This window comes from Hesperophylax consimilis, chromosome 12, assembly GCF_061612785.1.
Source record: "Hesperophylax consimilis isolate HC1 chromosome 12, BYU_Hcon_1.0, whole genome shotgun sequence".
Lineage (NCBI taxonomy): Eukaryota > Metazoa > Arthropoda > Insecta > Trichoptera > Limnephilidae > Hesperophylax > Hesperophylax consimilis.
The window spans coordinates 1549355-1574217 of NC_142847.1; the positions used below are offsets into that span (position 1 = coordinate 1549355).

Here is a 24863-nt window from a genome sequence, read left to right on the forward strand (position 1 = left end):
TTTATATTTACTTTGATTTTGCTTTTCGCTTTTTCTTTCACCTAAATTTTTCTATTTCAAATTTGTGTGTTCAAAATTAGACAGCTTTATCATAATCAATCATAATGTAAGTATATACGAGTACATTAGATGACAACGTGCCTCATGACCAGAGATGTGCAAAATGGGTACCCAAAACCATTTGAAATGCAAAATGGAAATGGGTCAAAACTTTTCCATTTGAAAATGCAAAATGCAAAATGGTTCTTAGAAAAGCATTTCAAATGCAAAATACCCATTTTCAAAATGCATTGAAAATGCAAAATGGTTTCTCAGGTCAAACAATTAAAATAATTATAGAATTTTTAAACAATTTTGTTATTAATATTGGGCATCAATGTAGAACAAACATATTACATGATGGTAAATCCAACCACGACTACAGATTATGAAACCACAAAAAAATTGCGCAGGACTAATGTTGCCAACGTAAAAACATAGAAACTGCTATCTAATATTTAATATTACAGCGTCATGGCCCCATGTTCAGTATTTGAATCAGTGTTTTTTGTAATGGTATCACTCAATTGTCAGGGCTCCTACCAGGGAGCAACTTGACAAATGTAAATTATCTCTCATAGCGAGGTTGAGGACCGACTGATATTTGGGGCTTATGAAAAAAAGATGAGTGGAGATAGTAGGAAAAATGTTGCAAAAAAGCATTTAAAACAGAAAATGCATTGAGAAAAGCATTTAAAATGCAAAATGGAAAATACCCATTTTGCATTTCCATTTGAAATGGATTTATTTGAAATAAAGCACATCTCTGCTCATGACATGATTGTCATGACACACGGTAATGCTAGCACCTTAAAATCTACTTCGCATAAATAAACTACTCACCTTCTTCGTTTCGTTACATCCGATCTTTTTTCGACATTCATCTTTTCAGTAGGTATAATATTTATGTAAAATTTTCACAAAATGTGATGTTTTACTATATACGAGATGGTAATGTTTTAAAATAACAAAAGCTTTGAAAAAATGAGTTTTGAATAAACTTTCTGCTGCTTTCTGCAATCGCGAAAATAGGTTATGTATGTATTTTATAGGTGGTCACATTTATGTTTCGGAAAACTCTTCACAGATGGTGTTGTACACCGAAATTTTGTACACATTGTATTTGTTTGAGAATATATTTCTCAGATGGAGTGTTGAAAGTTTTAGATCATTAAAGAAAACACATGTTTTGTTCGAAACGATGATTATTAATTTATTCATTATTATAATTTGGTATAAGCATTTGACTGGTATCTTCTATTTTACATTGTTTTAAAACCGTATTATATACAACAGCACGTCACACGAAACATTTTAAATACAAAAATTCTTAGCGTATTCGTATTACCTTAGGTTCTATCGATTTTTTTATTACATTTTTAAACGTCGTATAATAATTGTAAATATTATCATGAAAACACATTTCTAATGAATTATAATATACACTTATTATTTACATACATACATTACAAACTAGCCTACCTTTCCACGCGGGGAAGGCAGAGAAATATTAACATCAAATAATTAAATAGGTGTGAACATTATGTACAGTAAATAAGAGAATTTTTAAATAGGTACCTACTGACTTAAATATTATTGACTTATATTTTTTATTTGTTTCAAATGCCGGATTTTTTGGTAAAATACTTATCGTTATTGGCACAATGGCTCAAGTGAGATGTTTATAAATTTCAATAAAAAATCGCCTTGAAGTCATGATTTATTCGTCTCACGAAGTTAAATACGTGATTTTCAGAATCGAATGATTTTTATTATTTATTTCTCGATTGTAAAAACAATCGAGATATTTCGACCAATAAATATCAAACATACCTGGCGGGCGTCAAATATTGTAATTGTGACTTTTAGAAGAAATATTTTAAAAGTGATGAATTAAAAAAAGTTATAATATTAATTAACATTTAGGAATATTAATTGTTATGTTTTTTTTTCAACAAAATAAAATATGAGAAAACACCTTGCAATAAAAATTAAAGAGAATTTCTGCTGATGGAAAATTTAGGCAGCTGTAATTAATTATTATAAACAAAATATTATTAAACCGCTATCTAAAATATATAAATTTTCATCGATTTTTATTTTTTTAAAGCAAGAGGGTTTTAGAAGGTGGGTTATGAATCACCGAAAATTATTTTGTTCGCTAGAATTTTTTTAGGTTAAAAAAGAAACTATCAAACCGAACACATAAACTCAAATTATTCATCAGAAAATCTTCCAAAATTCCATTGTAGGTATACAAGATAGTGTAAGGAGTACCTACCAACATTATCTATGAATTATGATCGGGTAATACATACGAAATATGAAACAGAACAAGATACAGAAAAATATAAAGATAACGGTCTTAAATGGGAATCGAACCCAGGATATCTGTCTTACCGGGACAACGTCTCTAACCACTCGACAATTTAAAATCGGTATCCGAGACACTACCTAGGTTATAAACAAATTATTTAGAACTTTGTGATGATTCAAAAACATGCTGCCAAAAAATGGGAAAAATTAGTTGTAAGATGATAATGTTAAATCTGAATTTTATCTGTGAGATCGACACAAATGACATATTATAATTAGGTCCTAATGGTCTTGTGATTATAGATGTTGTCACGGCAAGAAAGATCCCGGGTTCGATTCCCAATTGAGACCCTAAAATTTGTATTTTATGTGTCTTGTTCTGTTTCATGATACATTTGGATTTATTAATAATGTCTTCTTCTTCAATAATATATATAAACCAACTCATTTAGAACTTGGAGATGAAAGTTAAAAAAAGATATTTCAATAAAAATCGTAAAGTCATAAATTATTCAGGTTGGATTTTTCCACATAGTTCAAATAAAATAAATACACACTAAATTAATGTAGGCACCCTAATACTATTCATTTCGTCATTGCACAATCACATAAAGCAAAAAAAAGAGCATTTTATTTTCAAGTAATCTTCTAAACATTGCATCACGATGTTTCCCAATGAAAGTTATAATTCTACAGAAAATATTTCATTTCTTCGGTCTAACGTTTGGCGCTATTGCGGAAACTGCTATGATGGTGTTCCGTTTGCTTCCGGTAATAGCGCCTTGGACCCTTCTATATGTGAACTTTGTTGTCCTTGTGCTTTTTGGTTTCTCTGTCGTCCCGTCTTTTATTATTTCACCCTTCCACCTTTCCTTCCTCCATCCAGAAATACCGGCTAGTAGTTCAATCTCTTCAAACGTTGGCCATCTTTCTACTGGCGCATCTAATCCCAAATCCCAATTATCGTAATCTGTTTTGACGTGAGTGTGATGGTCTTTTGTTTCTGCGAAAGGTTCAACGTCATACAGAAAGTTGTCGTAGCTCTTGTGGGATTTTTTAGTATTTTTCTTAAGTTCGAAATAGTCCATGTTGTAATTCTTTTGTTGTTTGTCAATCAAACTCTTCGTTACTGGAAAATTCCTGTTGAAACTATGTTGTGGATGGTAAGAGATTTTTTTTAGCTCGGGGTAGCCCATGTTGTAATCTTTTTGTTGTTTCTTTTTGTTTCTATTTGGTTCTAGAAACTCCACGTCGTAACTGTTTTGTGGTTGGTTAGAGTTTGTTTTTAGTTCTGGATAGTCCAAGTCGTAGCTTGTATGTAGTTGTTTTGGTTTTTTGGGTTCGAAATATTCTGATTCGTGGCTTTTAAGTGGTTTCATGTTATTTATCTCTGTTTTTGGAAAGTCCGTGACGATGTTATGAAGTTCTGGAAGAGGTTGGTGGTGTTTATGTTGATGATTTCTGTGCTGGTGAGGAGTGTAGATTCTGGGACTCTTTCTTGGAACGAAGTGATGAGGAATTTCACCATCAAAGGTGAGACTCAAATCTGAAAAAGATGGAAATATAAAGTATTAGAAACAACAAAGCAAATAACATCTCATGAGGAGCGAAAGATTGTAAAATATAGATAAGGGGATGGAACAGAAAAATAGTGTGACACCAGTGACCAGGCCACGATTCACATATATGCATCTGATGGTGTTAAAAACACATTTAAATGGAAAAGGGGTATTTATTTATTTAAATAACATGATATTCCCCCAGTACACCAAAAGTAAATGAATGTGTACCAAAACTAATATCATACCTTTTATCCTAGTTGTAAAGTTCTGTTTACAGAAAACATTTATTTTGCTCAGCGTTTTAAAAATTGTTTCATAATTCAAGTTCCACGTGGGAAGAAAAAACGGAATGAGAAAACGGTGGAAATGGCAATAAAAAAATACTAAGAATGTTTTGCTTATTGAGTTTTGTCATATTGACCATGGTAAATTTATATTATGTTCATCTTATTTTGACAAATCTAAACTTTGTCCCAAAGGAGAAAGTCGAAGTAAAACACAAGAAATGTACCTACTTAGAACTATTCAAATCTGGGGTATTTTTGGACAACTCTCTTATTCTACCTGAACATTTGTTAGGTGAAATAACACAAATTATTCAAATAAAAATTATTAATTATGGCGGGATTCGAACCCGCGACCACCCGCTTGCTAGTCGAGAGCCTTACCCATCGACCAAGGAGTCCGTCAAATTTGCAAGAAACAACCATTTAGAATAAATAACTTTTGCAATATCGTGATGCAAAAATGCTGTGTAGATGTCTATTTAGAAAAATATTGCATTCACAGGTCGGATGTGATAATAATTCCAATAAGTCAGTTTGTACCAATTAGATCGTTTTTCTCCTTATCGCCCTTTACAACGAAACAATGAATATTGAAACCATCTGACACAATAATGGTTGCTTTAGATGTAATTTAATAATAGATTTCAGATCGATCTTCGCGATACTGAAATTTACAGCGAAATTCACCTTAGTTCATCTGATAGTTACCATAGAAATGAGCCCATGAATAAATTGAATCACCATCCCTTTGTTGGCGCACTTTTTTCCTGATGAAAATTAATGTGTCCCTTCTCAAACGACATGTTGTATTGTGTGAACGCGAACAATATAAACACGATGATGCAATTAACGAGGAACAGAAGTTGGGAGAGACTTTTATGTTTCCCGGTGCCTGATTTATTATTCAGGAACTTTTGGTAGGCAGCGAGTAGCTGGTAGCGAGCAGCAGGTTGAAGGCTATATCAATTATTTATAAAGGCTTTGTCTCTCCAGAAACTGACAAGAGTGACATCATTATAGTGGAAGTTCAGTGGTTGAACTAGAACTAGAATCAGGACCGGACTTTAAAAATGTGCTCCTTGTACAGGAACCTCTTTTGTCCGTGAAAAACAAGTATTTTGAATGCATTTAATGTTATTTCGCCAATCAATACAATCGTCAGTAACCCGATTACTTTCTCAATCCTTCAAGCCACAGAAAGCTGTTTCTTGCCACAAACGGCACAATCATCGTATTCCATTAGAGCATCTGAAGAAGTAATCCGTTTAAAAATTGAGTCGCAGGCCCTTAACGAATAAGTAGATAGGTTTACTAATAAAATACGAATGTATTATTACGATGTCGGAACTCGTGTTCCTTAAAATAATGTTTCCGCATTTCGTCATAGAATATTTTCAGGGCATATGCAGGTGTGTGAACACGTGTTCCGATATATTAGGAATTCACTAAATTTTATCAGGAAACGGGCTTAAATCCCATTTTAACCGGATGACTAATAATTTGAAGAGATTTTTTAATAAATTAGCAATACTCATTTTGCTCTGTGCACCTTCAGGTCTAAGTCACTGCCTGCATTAGATTTAAAAAAAAAACTCTGCATAAATCCGGGACAATGGCCGGGACTTCATCCAGTGTAGGTACCTACTTTAAAATAATTATTGGGACCACAAAACCTACCTAGGTAGGTACCTACCTCGATTCTTTGCTTTGAAATGCAACCCAGTTATATCAAAATATTAACACCTCCAAAATTTACATTTTCTCCGTTCGCAAATTCGCCCTGTTGCCGCATCAGGCAATAGTTTCATTGGCACAGTAAAAAAGGCGCAACCCGATTTTCGTTCCGGCGATTTATATTGTAATAATTTGCCAATAATATTGTTTTTACGGACATCTGACTACCAGATTAAATGTGGCATTTTTCTGTACTGAAAATGCGCCCCATTTATGCTATTGTCATACAGATGCCATTGACAAATAATGCATTATATTATAGCGACCGTGTAAGGTTATGGTTTTTGTTAATAAAATTAACATATGGAGCCGTTGTTCGCAGTATCCTGAAATATAGGTTCATTATTTGTAAAAAAATACTTTAGAAACTAGATAAAGTTATCTTTCCGGTGTATGCATTTAAAGTACACAATAATATTCCTAAATAATAATATTTTAATATCAAACATGAAAATTGTTTTCAAAAGCGCTAACCACACTTAATTTTTTACTCAAATCATAGAAAAATTGAGAGAACTCGATATTTTAAAAACACGTTCGTTTTGTTTGGGAAATTTGTAAGAAAACTGTACCTTCACTTTTATCTTGTTCATTATAATAAAAAAGAAGAAATAATTTTTAGATTTAAACCGATTATTACTATAGCAGTACGAAATATGAAGGTTTCAGTGTTAGTATTGCAGAAACTGGAAAGAATTATTATTTTTCTTTCTAACGTTATTTTTACCGTGTATTTTTTAATGATAGACAAAAAGATAAAAATACTTTTGTAAAATATGGACGCCCGGTCATATATGACCCTAAAAGGCTGGAGGGGTTAACGATTCTGCATTGACCATCGACATTTTTAACGTAATTTACAGACAGTTTAGCAAATAGATTTGACGCATGTCACATAATAATAAAACTGCCTTCATGACTTTTTGTTGTTATTTGTTTTTGGGGTGTTATGCCGTGTTGCGCTAACTCCTTCTTTAGCCAACGTTTTGGACAGCATTGCAGTGTCCATCATCAGGGCAGATGTGTTATTTGAGGTTGTGGTGAAATGTGAGCTTATGTATGAGGATGTGATACCGTGTTGCCAGCTCCAACCCTCTGAGCTGACATTAATTAAACTTTAATTTAACTGTCCGAAACGTTGGCTAAAGAAGGAGTTAGCGCAACACGGCATAACACCCCCAAAAAAATAACAAAAATACTTTTGGCCGTGAAAATCTTAAATCATATGCCTCCATGACCATTAAATTTGTAACCTTTTCCGTAATATGCATAACCGTTTTATGACAATGGCACTTATACATTTCTCCGCACGCCCCGGTTCGTTCCATTTTCGCCTACGGCAGATCCGGTACTGTTTGGTGGTACCCAGTGGCTTCCAGACCTTTTAGTATCAGTAGATGGATCTGGAGAGTGGGAGACAGCCATATCTATCTATTCCAGCCTGGGAAATGTAATACAACTTGTTCTGGGATGTACGAGTATCTCTGTATTTAGGCAAAGGTACGTACACACGTAAGTAACTATTACATTGAATTAAATTGAGATTTAACAGAGTAATAATGCTAAAAGGATTTTGCACACATTACTTGGGATAGAATATTTATGTTACAAACTCGTGGGTTATGTTAAAACTAATTCGCTTAGATGTGCTCTAATTGTGTGATCCTAGATCAATTATTCAGGTCACGTGTTTTTCGTAAAGATTGTATCCGTATGGCATGGTTTTTAAATGAGAATATGCTTAGTTTCTACCGGGATGTCATTTATCCAGTTCCTACTTATCACCTCGCAGGAAAAGTATCTAAAATTTGGAACAATGGCAAGAACATTGTGCAAATTCGAATGCATTTGTTTTGAAAACAGAAGACTGATTGAACTACTGGAAGCAAGGACTTAATATTTTTTCGAGAACAGAATCTTTGTAAAATGATATTTGACTATCTTGAAAGTACATAATATCGTTTAAGCACTCATTCGTTTAGTTGTGGCGATAATTACCTCGAGGTATCACGGTGGATCTCACTATATTGATTGAATTGAATTGTGTGCTACTTCGACCAAATACAGTGGTAAGTGGTTGGTCATTCTGTTTTCCTTCTTTTCATACAGTGTTAATTCCTACAGATAATATCACCCAATTCGAGCAAACACCAATATACATTTCGTCTCGATTTTTAAATCATTTACAGTTCACATTTTATGTTCGTCTGAAGATTTATATCAGCAGTTTCGGATGCAACACCTATAACAAAGATTTTAAGATGAGTTGAATACTTTGGTATGTATATACGTATGTTGTAACGTAAACGCAATACCTCTTTGACGGAATATGAGTTTTTAACCTCTCGGGCATCAGTGTTGTATTCGTCACGATACTTTGAAAGCCCTTTTGTCACGTTGTGCTATATCGGTCTCAAACAGGTACAACCTCACGTCCTCATAAAACTTGTTCTATCATATTTTCTATTATGGTCAGATATATTATGTAAACAGTTTTAGAAAGACATAAAACCAAGCTTTAATTTTGAATTTTAAAAGTTATCATAAAAAGAAACGTAAAATTTTAATTGAATTCATATATCTCTAATTTGACAGATTTCGTAACTAACATTATAGTATTATACATGTTGCATGCATTTCAAATCGAAATATGCACAAAACTCCTAATTCGGACCTATCTGTAAGTGTGAATAATTTAGAACATGAGAAAGTAATAATAGAAATAAAATTAAAATAGACAAAAAATACATACAAACATGAAATAAAAATACAAGAGACAAAAAAAATCACACTGATCAGACTACAGGTTGACAAAGATTCAATAATAGGTTGGAATAGGTTTTTAATGCCTTCCACAACATCGGCATACCTGCCGCCAAGATTGGGTGGCTGCACTTCTTTCGCACCGGCATATTGCCCGCCCATAGACTAACATCAATGAGCCCGCCCCATTGGGGCAACTAAAACTTTTCCCACATACTTAGATAGTTCACAATAAAATTATAATATATATAAAAGCATAAAAAGTATTTAATTTGGGGAAATACTGTACAGTAATAATCCTTCTCAAGTATGCATAGATGTCACAATAAAAATTAGTATGCCGATGGGTTAAACATATTAATATCACCTAAGTTTTGATTTCCCATAGTGTGAAACCTCTGTGTCGGGGAATTAGCAATAATAATAATAATAATAGTTAGTCATCACCCGATATAGTTTTACATGACAAAATTGAAAAAAATTACTTATATCATTGATGTCGCTATTCCAAATTCCTGTAATATTAAAAAAAATCTGTTAATGAAAAAATAAGAAAATACACAGATTTAGGAAATGAGATAAAAAGAATTTGGCAATCTCGGACCATAAAAATATTACCATTTGTTATTTCGGCTACTGGCATTATACCCAGATAACTCATTAAAAATTTAGGCGTATTAGATCTATCAAAAAATTTATATATAAAAATGCAAAAATCAGTCCCTTTAAATACTTGTAGGACTACGAAAGATTTATTAAATATTTATGTTGAGGGATCAGTAGGATTTATAGGCCCTGTTAGGAGTTCTACCGAGTCGAACCCTCTGATATAAAATATCAGTCGGTGAATTATTTTTCCATTTGATCTCTGGTGGGTTGTCGTGTTGTTTTTGTATTGTTTTGTATTTATTTTGCTTATATAATGCACTTGCATTATGTGGATTGACTAGATACTAGATAATCATTTGTGGAAAAGTGTGTGGAAGGGTTTAGTTTTTCCTATGGGGAAGATTTCACCCGGACATAAGGTCGGAAAAAATAAATAAAAGCAATGTAGTTGCGCTTATGCACACTGCGGTGGAATAGATTATTGTGTCGTGTTATTCTTGTGAGTGTGTGTACGTTTATTAGTTGCAGGAGTTCTGTCTATTTAAGACTTTAGATTTTAATTTATTGAGGGTATTTATATTTGATATTTTGTATTTAAAATTAGGTATTCGATCTAGTTTTGCGTTCAAGGTCACGACATGAAATGCAATCCTTTCTAATAGAGCTGGTCAGTCAAGAAGGCAGTTCATAATCAAACAGAATCAAAATGATTTTACAAGCAATAATTATTCGCCTGAAACACTCATCCACGTTGAAAAATCTCCTGATAAAAGATAAATGACGCCAACGGGACTCAATCAAAATGTCAAAAAAACTCCATTTGTAAGAGCGCTAGAGTAATACGGTGACACTGATGATTTTCAAAACTTTTTCAATTCGCTCAATATAAGTTTGGTATTGAGGGTTCCAAATGACCAATGCAAATTCGAGATGAGATCTTACACATGCCATAGTTCAAGTGTAAAAGGTTTATTAAATGGTTTTGCGATGCGTAGAATGAAGCCTATATTTACTACTAAAATCTGAGGTATCTACACAGATATAGGAATTAATAGACGAGAAGATAATGGCGAGGGGTAAAATCAACTGTTGAAGAACGAAGGGAGTGAAGCTGACTGTGATTCGTCAATAAATCAATCTGACAGTAAATAGGCATCTCGCATTATAATATCACCATTTACTTCTTAAAAGTAAAATCTGCTTTTGAATGAATAGACATTTTTACATGGGAGCGCAAATTACTCGCCACGTTATGAACAAATTTGCGAAGTCCAAATTCGGCAAAAAAATTCGGTTCTATTTTCAGAGTCGAATATTTCGTTTAAGTATTTAGTTAAGACACTTTTATAAATGTTCATAATTTACTTCCCAGCAACCAACCAGCTTTGTGTTTCGCGTCCAGACGTTTCTCGATGTGATAGTAACAACTGATTCATATTATACGATGTGAATATGCTTAAAATAAAGTAAAATAATGCTTATATATATGGAATGTAATACGACAATTGGGTTTATTCTCTTTTTCACATCTATTTTTACAAGTTTTCATAGTACAAGTCAACATTTTGCCGTGTTATTTCGTAAAATGAACCGATGATGCCTCGACCATAGTTCGCACAAGAATGATGACGTCACGTTTTCAAATTTCACTTGAGGCCATACGCGAGCACAGCCGGCTCCAATGGAACCGGTATGGGGAGTGGGGATAATACGCTTTTATTCACTTAGGGCAGGTCTACTAATATTCATATGTCTATGGGTATTTATGTGTTTAGATTACCGAACCTAGGAAAACATAGACACCTTAGTAATTAACGTACTTAAATACATCAAAATTACAACGTCGCATTTTTTATCTCCTTGCCTCTCAAAGCTTCTAAATATTTACGCGCTTGCGTTACATCTTACATCGCGGCGTAACTTTATTCCTTGGAAGCAATTTCATATTTTAGGCTGAAGGCAATGGCTGTATGGTTAACGAAGGGCAAGTGAAAGTAATATAATTAATAATTAATCTTGTTAAGTATCTGCTTTATGGGCTGGACGGGCCTTTGACATACTTTGTCTTTGACTTAATGGACGCATTAAGTCATGACTAAAGTGTTGTGTTATTTTGTCTGTTGGCCTAAACAAGACTTAGAAAGGAACCAGCCTGAAAATACTTCTATAATATTTTTATTACTTGGAGTACCAATAATATTGAGAAGCGAAAATATAGGCAAGACATATTCCTTATTAAATTCGTAAATATTTTTGTTCTATTGCAGTTTTGTTTTGAGTTAAGTTTTGAGGTTGTGAATTCTAGAGTACCTACCTGACAACTGGGTGCACTTTAAAGGTTGGAAATAATATTATTGCATTGTAACAAGCGTTTGTTTCACTTGATCGTGCCGTGTCTTACTCGGGTGTCCTCGACCTTTTCAACCATTCACTTCCAGGTCATACTTTTTCCTTACACATTTTTCTTCGTTCATCACTTTCGTCTCATTTTAATACTTATTATTATTATTTCATTCATATCTTCCTCAGTTGTGTTCATGTCAAATCCAGATTGTTACTGTTTAAAAACGACATTAAGTTGACTCTAATTCGACTCCGTATCTCCTTCCAGTGCAGAGGAAATGCGTCTTTCTCGAGCGTCCCTGACTTCTTATACCATTCAAGTAACTCTCTAAACACTCCTAGCACTAATAAGAACAAACTTTGATATTTAAATCCTAATAAGAACACGTACGGGATAAACAATATCATCATTCAAGTACATGGATTTCGAGAAAAACAAAAATTTTCGAAAAAGGAGTAGCTAAAAGGACCTCCTTTAAAGATGTGGCAAGATTAGAGTCCCAACTGCTGAAAAACTGTTCAGAGCTAGTGGAACTATTGCATACCAAATTGGGGTATCTTGTGAGGCTGAAAGAAAATATACGGGAGAGATAAAGATTAGGAAGAACATGGCTATTCAGATGAGGTCACAAACGCTTGTTTTTGACATATTTTTAACAGTTATATGAAAATTTGAAATATAGCTGAAAATAGTGGCACTAGCTTAAAATATCTAAACTTTAAAGTTGCACAAACTTCACGATGCCTGAGCTCACCATTCAAGAGGATTTTCTGCTTTATAAAACTTCAATAAACTTGAAGAAAGTCTTGATAATGGGACAAGGATCGTTGTAGAGTAGAGATCAAAGAAGATTTTACTCTAAGTTTATTTTTAAATTTCCTCCACAGTGATTGCTTTTTTTTAACCCTGGGGATTTTTTTTCATTTTCCCTCGAAGTAGCTACTTGTATTCGTATTTTGTATTAATGGCTGTTTTTTTCCATATAATCTATTGTGATATTTTTTTCCCTCGGGAAGGTTTCCGAGTAAAATACCTCGATAAAATCAGATACTACACTAACGCCTTGTCACACTCTGTCACGTCAGTTCAAGCCTCCGCTCACGTAAGTTTGACGTGAGATAACTTCAAGCAGTCGATCACTTCAATCCGAACTGATGACATAATCCTCTAACACCATCGCGATTTCTACGCTTGACGGCTTAATGGTTTTCAGGTAGGAATGAAAGTCTGAAGGCAACTAAATAAAGTTTTACCAATAATGCTTATGAATTATTATAATAGCGCAGATCCGTTAAATATAACGGAATAATATTTTATTAGTAAATCTGGGTGTCCAGTTCAATAAATTCGATAACCTTACAACATCGGATCGAAAGGGGTAACTACCGACGATTTTTTTTTTTTCCGATTTCCCATGCACGGTTTCGATTGATAGACCGAAATACACAAGGAACACTGGCGCATGAATTGACTTTCCTAAACGTCAGACGGTTACGTATATGTAAAACATACCAATACATTGACAATGCCGAATTGAAATATACTTTCATATACATTGGAAGTCCGCATTTACTTTTTGACAGTAAAAAGGGAGTTAATTTAATAGATTTAATTAAGTCTACGAATAGTGTATACGATTTCTTTCAGTCCTAAGAGCTTAGTTAGACCATCCGATTCATTCAAGCCAGTTATTTTGCATAACGAACGGCATTATCCAAAAATTCGAGCATGTTGACTGCCTATCCGACACCTTGGAGGACGCGCTAAAAGTAACGGCCTTCGTCAACCGAATGTCGTAATCATATTCGGACAATATTGTATTGACGTAGGGCTTTATCGATCGTCCGTATTGAACCGCATGGTAAGTAAATAATTAAAGCTTTTTTTTAAATAATGAAAAAAACGCAGACCCTTGAACAATTACCAATTCTGACATTACGAAGATTAACCCCCAAGAAATTTAAACAAAAGAAATTGGACACATTTTTAATATAGAATTAAAATAACTTTAAAAAATTGGGAAAGGTACTTTATCGCATGTCTGAATTTTTGATACATCAGTTCCATTTTTGAAATGCCAATTGAAATAATTTTTAAAGATAGATACTTATCGAATTATTAGTATGAACTTACTGACGTCGCTTGTCTGAATTCTTGAAACAACTTCTTCAGATTTTGAAAATGACCTTTTAAAGCAAATCCGAGTTCATTGAACCAAAGATGCAATCACAGACATTTTATTCGTGCTAGAACACCATTTTCTGAAACTTGTTGCCACATCAGAATATCACAAAAAGATTTTCTGTTTCATGATATATTTACAGATCTAGCTGTGAAACCAACGCTCTATAAACCAGCGAGAAATCTTTATTTATAGTATTTTCTGCTCTCGGAGGTTGGTTGTCATCGGGGTAGTATATTCACCCACAGGATATATCCCGGAACAACTCAGTGGAACTGCACTCTACCAGACACGTAGATTCCGTTTTTTATTTTTATTTCTATTTTTAATGTGAATGCTGCACAAGAATCCCAACTGCTCCCAACCGTCTGGAACCAGTGAGACTATGACATTCCCAATTGAGGTACAGTGTGAGGCTGAAAGTAACGGGGAGGGGAAGGATATGGGGGAAGAGGAAGGTGGGTAAGTACTGGTTATTTAGTCAATCACTCCCAGGGGTGGACCAATCATACGTAATTAATGGTAGTAAAAGCTCCTGGCAGCGAAATCGAGGTACGTATGACGTCACGCGTACACATATCTCAATGGTTTTGGCGGCCTTTGAAAAATGCAAGCTTTGGAAATTATTGCAGCATGAAATCAACAACAAAAGTCAGAAGGTGAACAATCATAATTTAAAAAAAAAATCCTTATCGCGTAAACCCAGTAATTGAGAGCGAATATGAATCGCTGTTTTAATGAGAGAAAACATGACATTATTTTGCTAATCCCTTTAGTCTTGTCCGCTGTTCCATTATTCTTTAAATAATATCTCCAAGTCAATCCTTGAAAGTACAATTGATCGACCTCTTTCTTCACTAATGCCGATATCAGATATTTGCTCTTTTTAGGTAGTCACTCTTTAGCCAAGTACAGAGGGTCTAATCTGTGCTATATTATGACGTCAGGTAGTATTTTCAGAAAATTACTAACGCTTTGTTAATTAGCTTCGTGCTGTAGAAAAATGCAGGTAACAGCCCCATTGCCATTGCCATTGTCAGTGGAACTATGGCAACCCCAATTATCGGGGTATGTTGTGAGGCTGAAGGTGATAGGGAGGCGACAGAGATGTGGAAGAGGAAAGCGGTGGAAGTACCTAGCTCTTCAGGTCTGGTAAACAAATAAGGCTAAATCCATTTTAGGCAAAGTTTTTAATTTTACCTCCCGACCATGGAGGGCGTCCCATTGACCTATTTGGCTGATCCCAGTTACATTCTTGGGTTAGGTTATGTTAGGTTAGGAGAGCATGCCGAGTCACATGTTTGTGTACAGTTTTATATTCGGTTGTACTTTGAATATAAATTTTTGTTTTATTTTGCTTTTTTGTAATTATAGTCAATAATGTATTTTATTTTGCTCTTTTGTAATTATAGTCAATACTATAAATAAATGTGTCCTAGTTTGGGTTTGTGGATCTGATTTTAAAAAAATCGTCGAAGATTATAATGATTTATTTTTGGGGTATTATGCCTTGTTGCGCTTCCTCCTTCTTTAGCCAACGTTTTGGACAGCATTACAGTGTCTAATGCTGTCCGAAACGTTGGCAGTTTTGTATTTAGACATCTGCCCTAATGTAATGGACACTAAAATGCTGTAGGCTAAAGAGAGAGGTTGCGCAACACGGTATAATACCCCAAAAATAAATCACTATCATACTTTTGGCCGTGAAAATCTCAAATCATATCAAATCCATTTACAGTTTTATTTTGAGATTTTCCATACTTGACTTTCAAAACAGGAGGGCTTCTTTCTCATATAACCACTGTCGGTGAGATTTCAAAAAACGACCCCACACCATTTTCACAACATCCTTGAAGCAGAATTTTGACAATTTTTGATATAGTTTTGCATACTTAACGTTCAAAATAAGATGAGAATTATTCCTGAAAAATCTGTGCAAAGCCAGGGATTTCAGCTAGTTTCTTAATAGAATCTACACGAATATTTACCAGTCTACAAATAATTATTATTGTACGTGCACGTGTATAACCAATTAGTCATGATTTGTTGATATCGCACTGCGAATGCAATAATGTAACTAATTTAAATAAAATAATAACAGTTGTTGAGTACGGGATTAGCTCAGTTAATTTACAGCGAGTTGAATGCAAGCTGACAATGGAACATAATAAACCCGGCGGTTTCCAAAACAAACATCAAATAATGCTATTGTTTGCGAGCAAACCATGAAACAGATCGGATTTCAATCGTCCATTTTCATACGGGCATTTAGTAGGTATGTATCGGGTACTAGTTACTGGGCGGCTTCGACCACACACCAGACTGGATGGCGGGCAGTCATATATCTATGTACGGGGGAACAAGCACATAAGTGAAAATTGCTTACTTTTCAGGAGGAAGTTTTAAGTGTCTCACGAAGAAAAATTATTAAAGCACATAAATTTAAAAAAATATATAAATTTCTTGAGTTCTTTGTGCGGCGTATCCCTGATTTAAAAGAATTTACAACATTTTCTGTACATATCGTACTTACGAGAATAAAAACAAACCCGCTACTATATCTGCTTGTGGCTGGGAAGATTAAAGACTCTACCAGGCGAGTGTTTGTCCTAAATAAAGACCGCGCTATGCCTGAAATGAGATAGTCAGTATATCAGTATCATACGAATGACCAGCAGCAACTGAGACGGGCAGTCGCCGTACTCCTTCACCGTGTGCCACAAACCAACCGCACCCGGCATTACCCGTTCATAAAAAGACGCTACAATTAACCAATGACTGTGGGAATTAGCAGTAAGCCCATTTGCGCTTTCATCATCTGCCGACCAGGTCCACCAATATTTTCCTACTGGATCACCTGGAATACCCATGGTCTTCACCACCAGTGATGAGACACCTACAAGTTCTTTCAAAGCACAAATAAATATATTTTTAATTATAGTGAAAAATTCAAAAGATACATGGCTTACGTGTTAAGAAACATTACATATAGAAAAAAAATCTATGACTTATTTGGATACACCATTAATATTTTAGCCATTAAAATAATGATCACGACATGACAAAATTAACGTCTTTCAAGATATTTGAAACAATATTTTGCGAAAAGCTGAACAAACAAATTTAACCGAATATCTGGGAGAATCAACATGAATTTTTACCAAAGAAGTCCACCGTCTCTGATATTCTCCAATTCTCACAGGGAGAGTGGCAAGAAGATTAAATGCCTAACGACTTTGCCAAGGCGTTTGACCGCGTTGATCACGACGTACTGTTACAAAAACTGCACATTTTGCCACCTATTTGAGAAATAAAAGACAGTACTTATGCATCAACGAATATGTGTCTAAGGAATTCTCTGCATTTTCTGGAGTACCACAGGGGTCAAGCCTAAGGCCTCTTTTATCTATAATTTTAATTGATGACATTAAAGAATACATCAAATATGTAACTTGTCTGCTTTTTGCTGATGGTCTCAAATTATTTACGAAGATTTGTGACGGGCCAAATTGTGTCAAATTACAAATTGATTTGGATTCAATTTCATCATGGGCTGATGAAAATAAATTATTTTTTAATACAAAGAAATGTGTCACTACGTTCGAGAAATCCCATAAAATTTAATTATTGTTTTTTTCATACAATATAATATAAGTAGAATCCACCAAAGACCGAGGGGTAGTCTTTGATCCCAAATATATGCTTTCAGACCAAATATTGCAGTTGACATCATCATGATACAAGCTTCTTGGGTTGTAATAAGATGTTGCAAATAGTTTTCTAATCTCGAAGCAATGATGGCTATGTATGATATTTTTTGATCAAATCTTATTGTTTAAAATCTTAAATAATGGTCTGGACTCACCAGAACTTACGAATTTAATAAATCTTCATATTCCGTCTAGATCAACCAGACAATCTGATTTATTTTATCTACCCTCGTGTAGAACAAACATTCGAAAAAATTCCCCAATTCCTCGTATATGTGCACAATATAATACAAAATTTTACAGCATTGACATTTTTGGTAATAACCTAAAGAAATATCGATATGAAGTAATGCGTACTATCGATTATTAATATGAGAGTGTGGAATGTATCGGGAGCATCTCCTATCCTTGTGATGAAAGGCTTTAAATCACAGTGAAAAAAAACAGATAAACCATAGCTGCAAAAAAATATGCAAATTATTTATGAAAACGGACATGCTAACGACATCTGGCGGAGAAAGAATTGATCCAGCTTGCTTGCAGTAGACACCTGTAATAGTTGAAATTAAATCAAGGTTCCGGGACGAAAGCAGAGAGGTCGTAAAATCGTCTAGGACGACTGGTACTTCCCCTTTCCTAGGCCTAAAAATAAATATTGAATTTTGTCAACCAATAGATCTGAACAAAGAGCTATAAAATTTTGAGTAACCAATCAGTGAACGGAGAGGCGTACACCAAATACAGACAAAGGAATGAACTGTGGATCGGGCAATAAAAAAGATAATTAACGACATTTCGATTCTCACAGAAATTAGAGGTGAACGCACTTTAGGGTCAACATCGACTTTCAAGGTGACAAACTCCTGGGAATGTTTACAATGACTGAGACATTCATGGGGTATCGAACCATTGAAATCGGGTGCTTGGAAGTTTTACAAGTTGTAAAACGCACACACAAAAATGCAATGAAAAAAAAATTATAAACGTGATAGTATAAAAAAAGTACGGGAAAAGCGAAGGAAAGTTACTGGCGGAATTTCAACTGTAGTGCAATTATTTATGATAGAAGGAGGGTGTCATGTTCGATAAAAATCGTACTAAAGAGAGGAGTGAGTGTTGGAAACAATGGAAATTAATCGTTATCAATCTAAGATGAAACAGACATATTGGTAAATCAATTTTGAATGAAAAAACTCGCAAAAAAAAAATACACATTTTAGAAAAGTGCGGCGATCGAATGGAAGGATAATACAGAGATTTTGGACTGCTACGAAGGTCTTAGGGACGTGAAAATCGAGTATCAGAAGAAGACAGTAAAACTAAACATATAGCGATAGATTAGATTCAGGAAAAGGAGACATTTTACATAATTATTAGGTTAGATATATATTAGAGTTACCCAATATTACAGAGGGATCGAAACAAGATAAAAGGTTGGCGGTCTCATGTATATTTTGAAGGATAAACAATCAAAATCCGAACATGATTTTTATTTACGTTAAGGTAATAAACGATTAGAAAAGCGATTAACTTTAACGTTGGGCTTATGAAGTATTTAGATTAGGCAAAAGAGATTAAAATTAATATGTTTGAAATTAAACTAAATTTACGAGTCTAGTACCAAAATTTTAAACGTAAACAGATGTCAATGCATATGTTTTATGTGAATCCTGGTATGAGAAAGATAGAAAATTGGGCGGAGATTGAATAAAACAATAAAAATGACAGATATCCCAGAGTCTAATTAGGTATATCTCCCATAGAAGTGTGGAAAATTATATATTAATTAATAATAGATGAAGTATGAAATTTTCCTGGAGACCACACACATCGGGAAAAGTGGAGAAAAGATAAAAGGAAGGGTAAAGAACGGAGATAAAGAATAATCCAAGTGGAGAAAAGTGATACAATTCAAATTTATCCGTGAAATAAATAAATACGACTTGGAAAATAACTAGTTATAGAGTTATAAGAAATAACAAAAGAATAAAGAAGAAAACTGTGCAGGAAAACGTCGCGAATAATATAAAATTCAAAGTAAAAGGGAAAATTCGAATCTGCGACTTAAAGAAGAGAAAGTGCGGGTGGAAATGGAAAAGCTCATATAAGTGACAATAAAATTAAGTAGAATTTAAACAAATCGAAATTCTAAACTGCATAGTAGGGATTTCAACATGGATTTAGGCATTTTTTGCACGAGATGCATAAAATTGAGATGTATATATATATTATTGAGGACGGACCTATCGCAAATTGAGAAAAAAAGGAACACAAAATCATGAGAATTTAACTACATTTTGTATGAACACAGGACAAAGGAAGCTTGGGCGATTAACACAGACTTACCCGATTCGGACCCTATCGATTTAGATTTGTGAGATGGAAACTGACCACCGCCTTGAGCCGGAAAGCAGAACATCTTATGGAAGCACAATCGATATTGATGGAAGGGGTGTTCGGATTTACGAGTTGATAGGAGATAGAATTAAGCATCAAGAGAAATTCAGATACGTCTTTTGGAACCTGAGAGGGGTATAAAAGATGGAACACATCAGTCAGGAGACAGTCGCGCCGAGGATTCGAAAAGTTGTTACGTGGCAGTACTACGTCTTTGGTAGGATTAACAGTGAAAAATCTTTAAGTGTTAAATTTTAAATAAGCCCCTGGACTTAGGAAAATTTTGTGAAAAGTACAAGTGCTAGAGTCAGTGAAATTTAATAAGTCAGTTAATTTAAATCAAACAGTGAAAATAAATACAGTTTAAACTCAGTGCTTTAAAAGTAAAGTGTGAAGTGCTTAAAAGTGTTAAAAGTGGATAGTGCAAAAAGTGTTAAAAGTGAATTATTAAAATTTAAAAATAATTATTTCATTCAAAGTGAAAACATTAGAATTTAGTGGAGAGTTTTATCGTTAATCTAGAGTGAACGGGTTCGCGGATTGATATTTAAAAATAGATTATAATTTTGCATCAATCAAACACAAAAAAAAAAGGATTCAATAATAATAATCGCTCAAACCTTTGTTCTAAAAGTAACAATTCGAAAAAAAAAAAAATAATTGTAGATACTTTAAAATATTGGTGAAAACAGTGAAATTTAGAAGAAAGTTTTAAACAGATATTTAATTTATTCAGAATCGAAATATTTAAAAGTTTGCGCAATTCGGGATGAATTTTCTTATAAATTTATATAAAAAAAAAAAATATAAAAAATTTAAAAAAGAGTGAAAACAACAAAAATAGTTCGACCTAAATAATTTATAATTTTCCGGCACATCTATATCACGAATTTTAAATATCAGCTAATTTATATGAATCGAGCAAGAATAAAATATTAAATAGGAATAAATAGTCGAAAAGATTAATTTTGAAAATATTTGGAAAATACAGTTAATTAGGTAGGATTTCTTTGACAAGATTTGTTGTGTGGCACCCAACTGGAAAAATCTTGGTGGGGGGTAAGTTTTCCTTTTATAAATAATTTTCAGGACCTAGGAGTGAGGAGATACAGCTGATTATGGTATATCAATTAAATTATTAAAAACAACAAAACAAAGCATTACACATTAATATATGTATATTATGTATTTATTTATATAAAATAAAGTAATATATTGTATATAAAGAATAAATATATGAGTAATGTAGTTATATATATGTATTTTACTTATTAATCGAAGCATCGAAATGGTAGCGATTTTTAATACCTACCCGAGGACATATCGATATTATTGAAAAAAGAAAATATGTATTTATTAATATTCAAGACTATGTAGAATCATATATCTTATATTTATTTATTAATATATGTAATTTTATTCAACATATTTTGACAATAGAGATATGTGTACATATATATATATATTTATATTATTTTCACCTAATTTCTAGTAAATTTACTAAATTCGGGAAATGAAATAAATAGTTTAACTTCAATAAAGGATTTAAAAAAATATATTTAAATTAACAATGCACAATAAAAGTAAAGAGGCACAAATGACTTCTAAGGAATTTTAAAATAAACAAATCTCACATTTAGGTTAGTGTGTCAGGAGATGGTTATATTATTTGTTTACAAATAAAGACGTACGGGGAACTGGGTCAACTGCATAGTTTGGAAACGACCTTGGCCGTAACTAGATAATTTATCAGAGTTATAAGGATAATCATCAGGATGTTATTGTGCAATGTGCAGCGATTTGGGTCATTCACAAATGCCTATCGTTCGCAAACGACAATTGAAAAATCACGGGTTAGCCAGATTTATATCAAAAAAATTACATGAAACATTTAAATATCATTGATTAGATAGTCGCATAGATTTTTATTAATTACCCGAAACAGCTGGAAGATGCGTGCTCTCAAATACCTATCATTTACAATCGACAATTGAAAAATCACGGGTTAGTAGGATTATATCGAATAATTGTACGAAACATTTGAATATTATTGATTGGGTGCTCATACAGAACCCCATCAGTTGCCTGAGACATTTGAGAGTCGAGTACTCTCTAATGTGGCAATCAACTACTTGAAACAATTGGAAAATCACGGGATAGGATGAACAAAAATTAATGTTGAACCCTGGAGGAAAAATTTAAAACAAATACAGTTCATCAAACAGGAGGCAGTGGTCGCTCCTACAACAAGACCATTAACCAAATCAAATAGAAATGGCGATTTTCTTAAATAAAAACGTCAAAACCAAACAAACAAAAGCCTGGAGTTCGATAGCTCTCCAAAACAAACTATCAAATAAGACCTTATTCTACTAGTATTTATTAGTATAACCTTATTCTTACGTATATATTCGGTCACCAATCCTAGAGTTTCGCAGAACTCTTCGTGCGAGATCCGAGCTCGGAATGCGAGGTAGATAGCCTCGTATTGCGAGTTATAAACCTTTCCCAAACTGTATGTATACATATATTTATTCGTATGTACTGTTTACTGGAGAATGCGGACCTGCATACAGCTTGCATTTTAGGTCTTATAGACCACTCTCGCATTTTCTTTTAAACGTGGAATGAGGATTCACGACCCGTAAGTCCACACCAACCGTGAGTATATGATTGTATATAGGACGAAACCGGTTCGCCCTAAGTAAATTGTAGTCCAAGGAGGGGTCGGAATTTGGGGGTATCGGGACTCGAGGGGAAACTTGAAGGCAGTACATGATGACGTGGAAGGCTTTTTGGGACGCGATAACTTAGGTATCAATCAAAGAGCCGTGTCAAAGGATTGTGCAAATTTCTTGTTGACTCACGATCATCTCGTTTACTTGCAGGAGGATTTGGAGCCAAATTATGCCAGCAAATGGGCTATTCCGAGTTCGTCAAATATGCAATTAACTAATTACATTAACCTACTAAATCAATCTTTACATGTACCTTATAGCAGCAGAATCATAAAGGAGTGGCGCCACACAGACACAAGAGTGTACTAAAATCAAATTTACTAACAATTAACCATTTGAGTTTATATTTAATTACTTGTCCAAATAAACATGTATAATATCTTTTATCAGCGTTTAACTACGACTTTGTTAGGGTGCAGGGAATCAGAATAATTACATTAGGAAAGTTAGCTCATTCAGGGAATTCATTTAAGTCTAGGTTTGCAATGGAAAGACCAATTAAATTGTGAAACTCAACACCTCGATCAGAACCAAGGGGGTTACCACAAAAATGAAGGTAATTAAAATCCTATATCATAAATCAAAAAAATTACACAACGTTTGATGGAATTTAATTACAATATAAATACGGAAATATTTGCGTTCAAGTTCGTAAATAACGTATTAATTAGTTGAGTACATATGTCTATGAAGATATATAGTACAAGAGAGCTTTAAGTAGCTTTCTGTAGATAACAAAGAAAAGGGTCCCATTTTCATGAAGGCTTATGTGTTGTAGGGGAGGAATTTTCCATCCCTGCGAACACATATGCAAAGCCTTAGAGAAAAAATTAAATATCGGTCATAGCCAAGAGAGAAGAAAATTTTATATTGTTTTAAACAAATAAAAATAAAAGAAAATGGTGAAAAGGAGAAAATATTACATCCTCTTCCTATTTTCCTCTTCCTCTCCCCTTCCTTTAACACAAAATTAATTTTAATATATTAAAACTTCATTTCCAATGAACTTTAGCATAAGAAACTTCTGTGGCTTGACTTCAGTTAACTTGTATATTTATATCTATCATTGAATATTATGTAAAAGCTGTTTGTTTCTTACAAATAAATAAATAATTGCATAATAAGGTCTGAAAGTTAATACGTTTCTACTGTATGGGCCCCATACCAGTAAAATTACATTGACAAATTAGAAGATAATAATAAGAGAGTACCCGCAATTCATGCATCAAGAAGATTTGCTCGGTAAAACGCGTTACTAGTCTCCAGTCGAGGAGGAGTGGGTGGCCCCATCAGTAAACGGCGTATAAAATTATGAATAATCTAATAGATAGCCCATAGCTCCTGAAATGCTATAAGTTATTCATACCAAACACAGCCAGCCAGAGACGGCACCATGATCTGCTATGTATCCCACATAGCAGAACAGACTTACTGGCTCGGTATAGTATGGCATAAGGCACGCTATTAAATAATATGTCTAACTCTGTTGACATTTTTAACAGAAGCCTTGAAGGATTCAAGGGGCATGTAAATGCAATCCATTACCGATTATAAATATGTATTTTATGTTTCTTCTTTTTTTGAAAATTTGGTCGCCTAGAAATGTTTCAGATGCTTTAATTAAATACTGCGAGTAGAATACATCTTGGCCTTTGAAAGAATCGAGTATTTTTTAGATAAGTCTTTTTATAAGCCCAGAAAAAAATAATGTATAAGGCCTATGAAAACTGCTTTAAAGTTCAAAATCTCCTACTTACGAACCCATTTTCGGTTATGATTTTATTGTATAATGTGGAAAATTAAGTTATTTATAAAATGATTGAAAAAAATTAAATATTTATGCCTGAACATCCACAAAATAAAATAAAAGGCAATTTTTGGCCATGTTTTTTTCCTGCATAAATCAAAACAGGCGGATGGTGTTAAGCGGGAATTTAAAACTTATCGCCATCTACGTAAGGGTTGTTATTGATAGCGGCTCAATTTAAAATATTACACGACGTAGTGCATCGCCTTAATCTTAATAAGATATATTTAATAGAAACAGTATGTAAATTTATGTTTATTTTATGTAATAATATTTTTTTTACACACTTTTATATTTATATTATGCCAATTTCGCAAAAACATTTTGAGCAATCGCTTGACGTAATGAAATCTAGGTGGATTCATTGGATTTAAG

The 24863-nt window shown here is 33.6% G+C and overlaps 1 protein-coding gene across 3 annotated transcripts in view; it reads right to left on the minus strand.

The window, feature by feature from the left end:
* Window positions 1–2267: 2267 nt before the first annotated feature.
* Window positions 2268–24863, minus strand: part of LOC149418994 (uncharacterized) — a 491041-nt gene continuing 468445 nt past the window's right edge. For all 3 annotated transcript variants that reach the window (XM_089637629.1, XM_089637631.1, XM_089637630.1), the window contains one exon: window positions 2268–3901. In XM_089637629.1, the coding sequence (XP_089493755.1) occupies window positions 3060–3901 (842 nt within the window). In that variant the 3' untranslated portion in view covers window positions 2268–3059. The remainder of the gene's footprint in view (window positions 3902–24863) is intronic.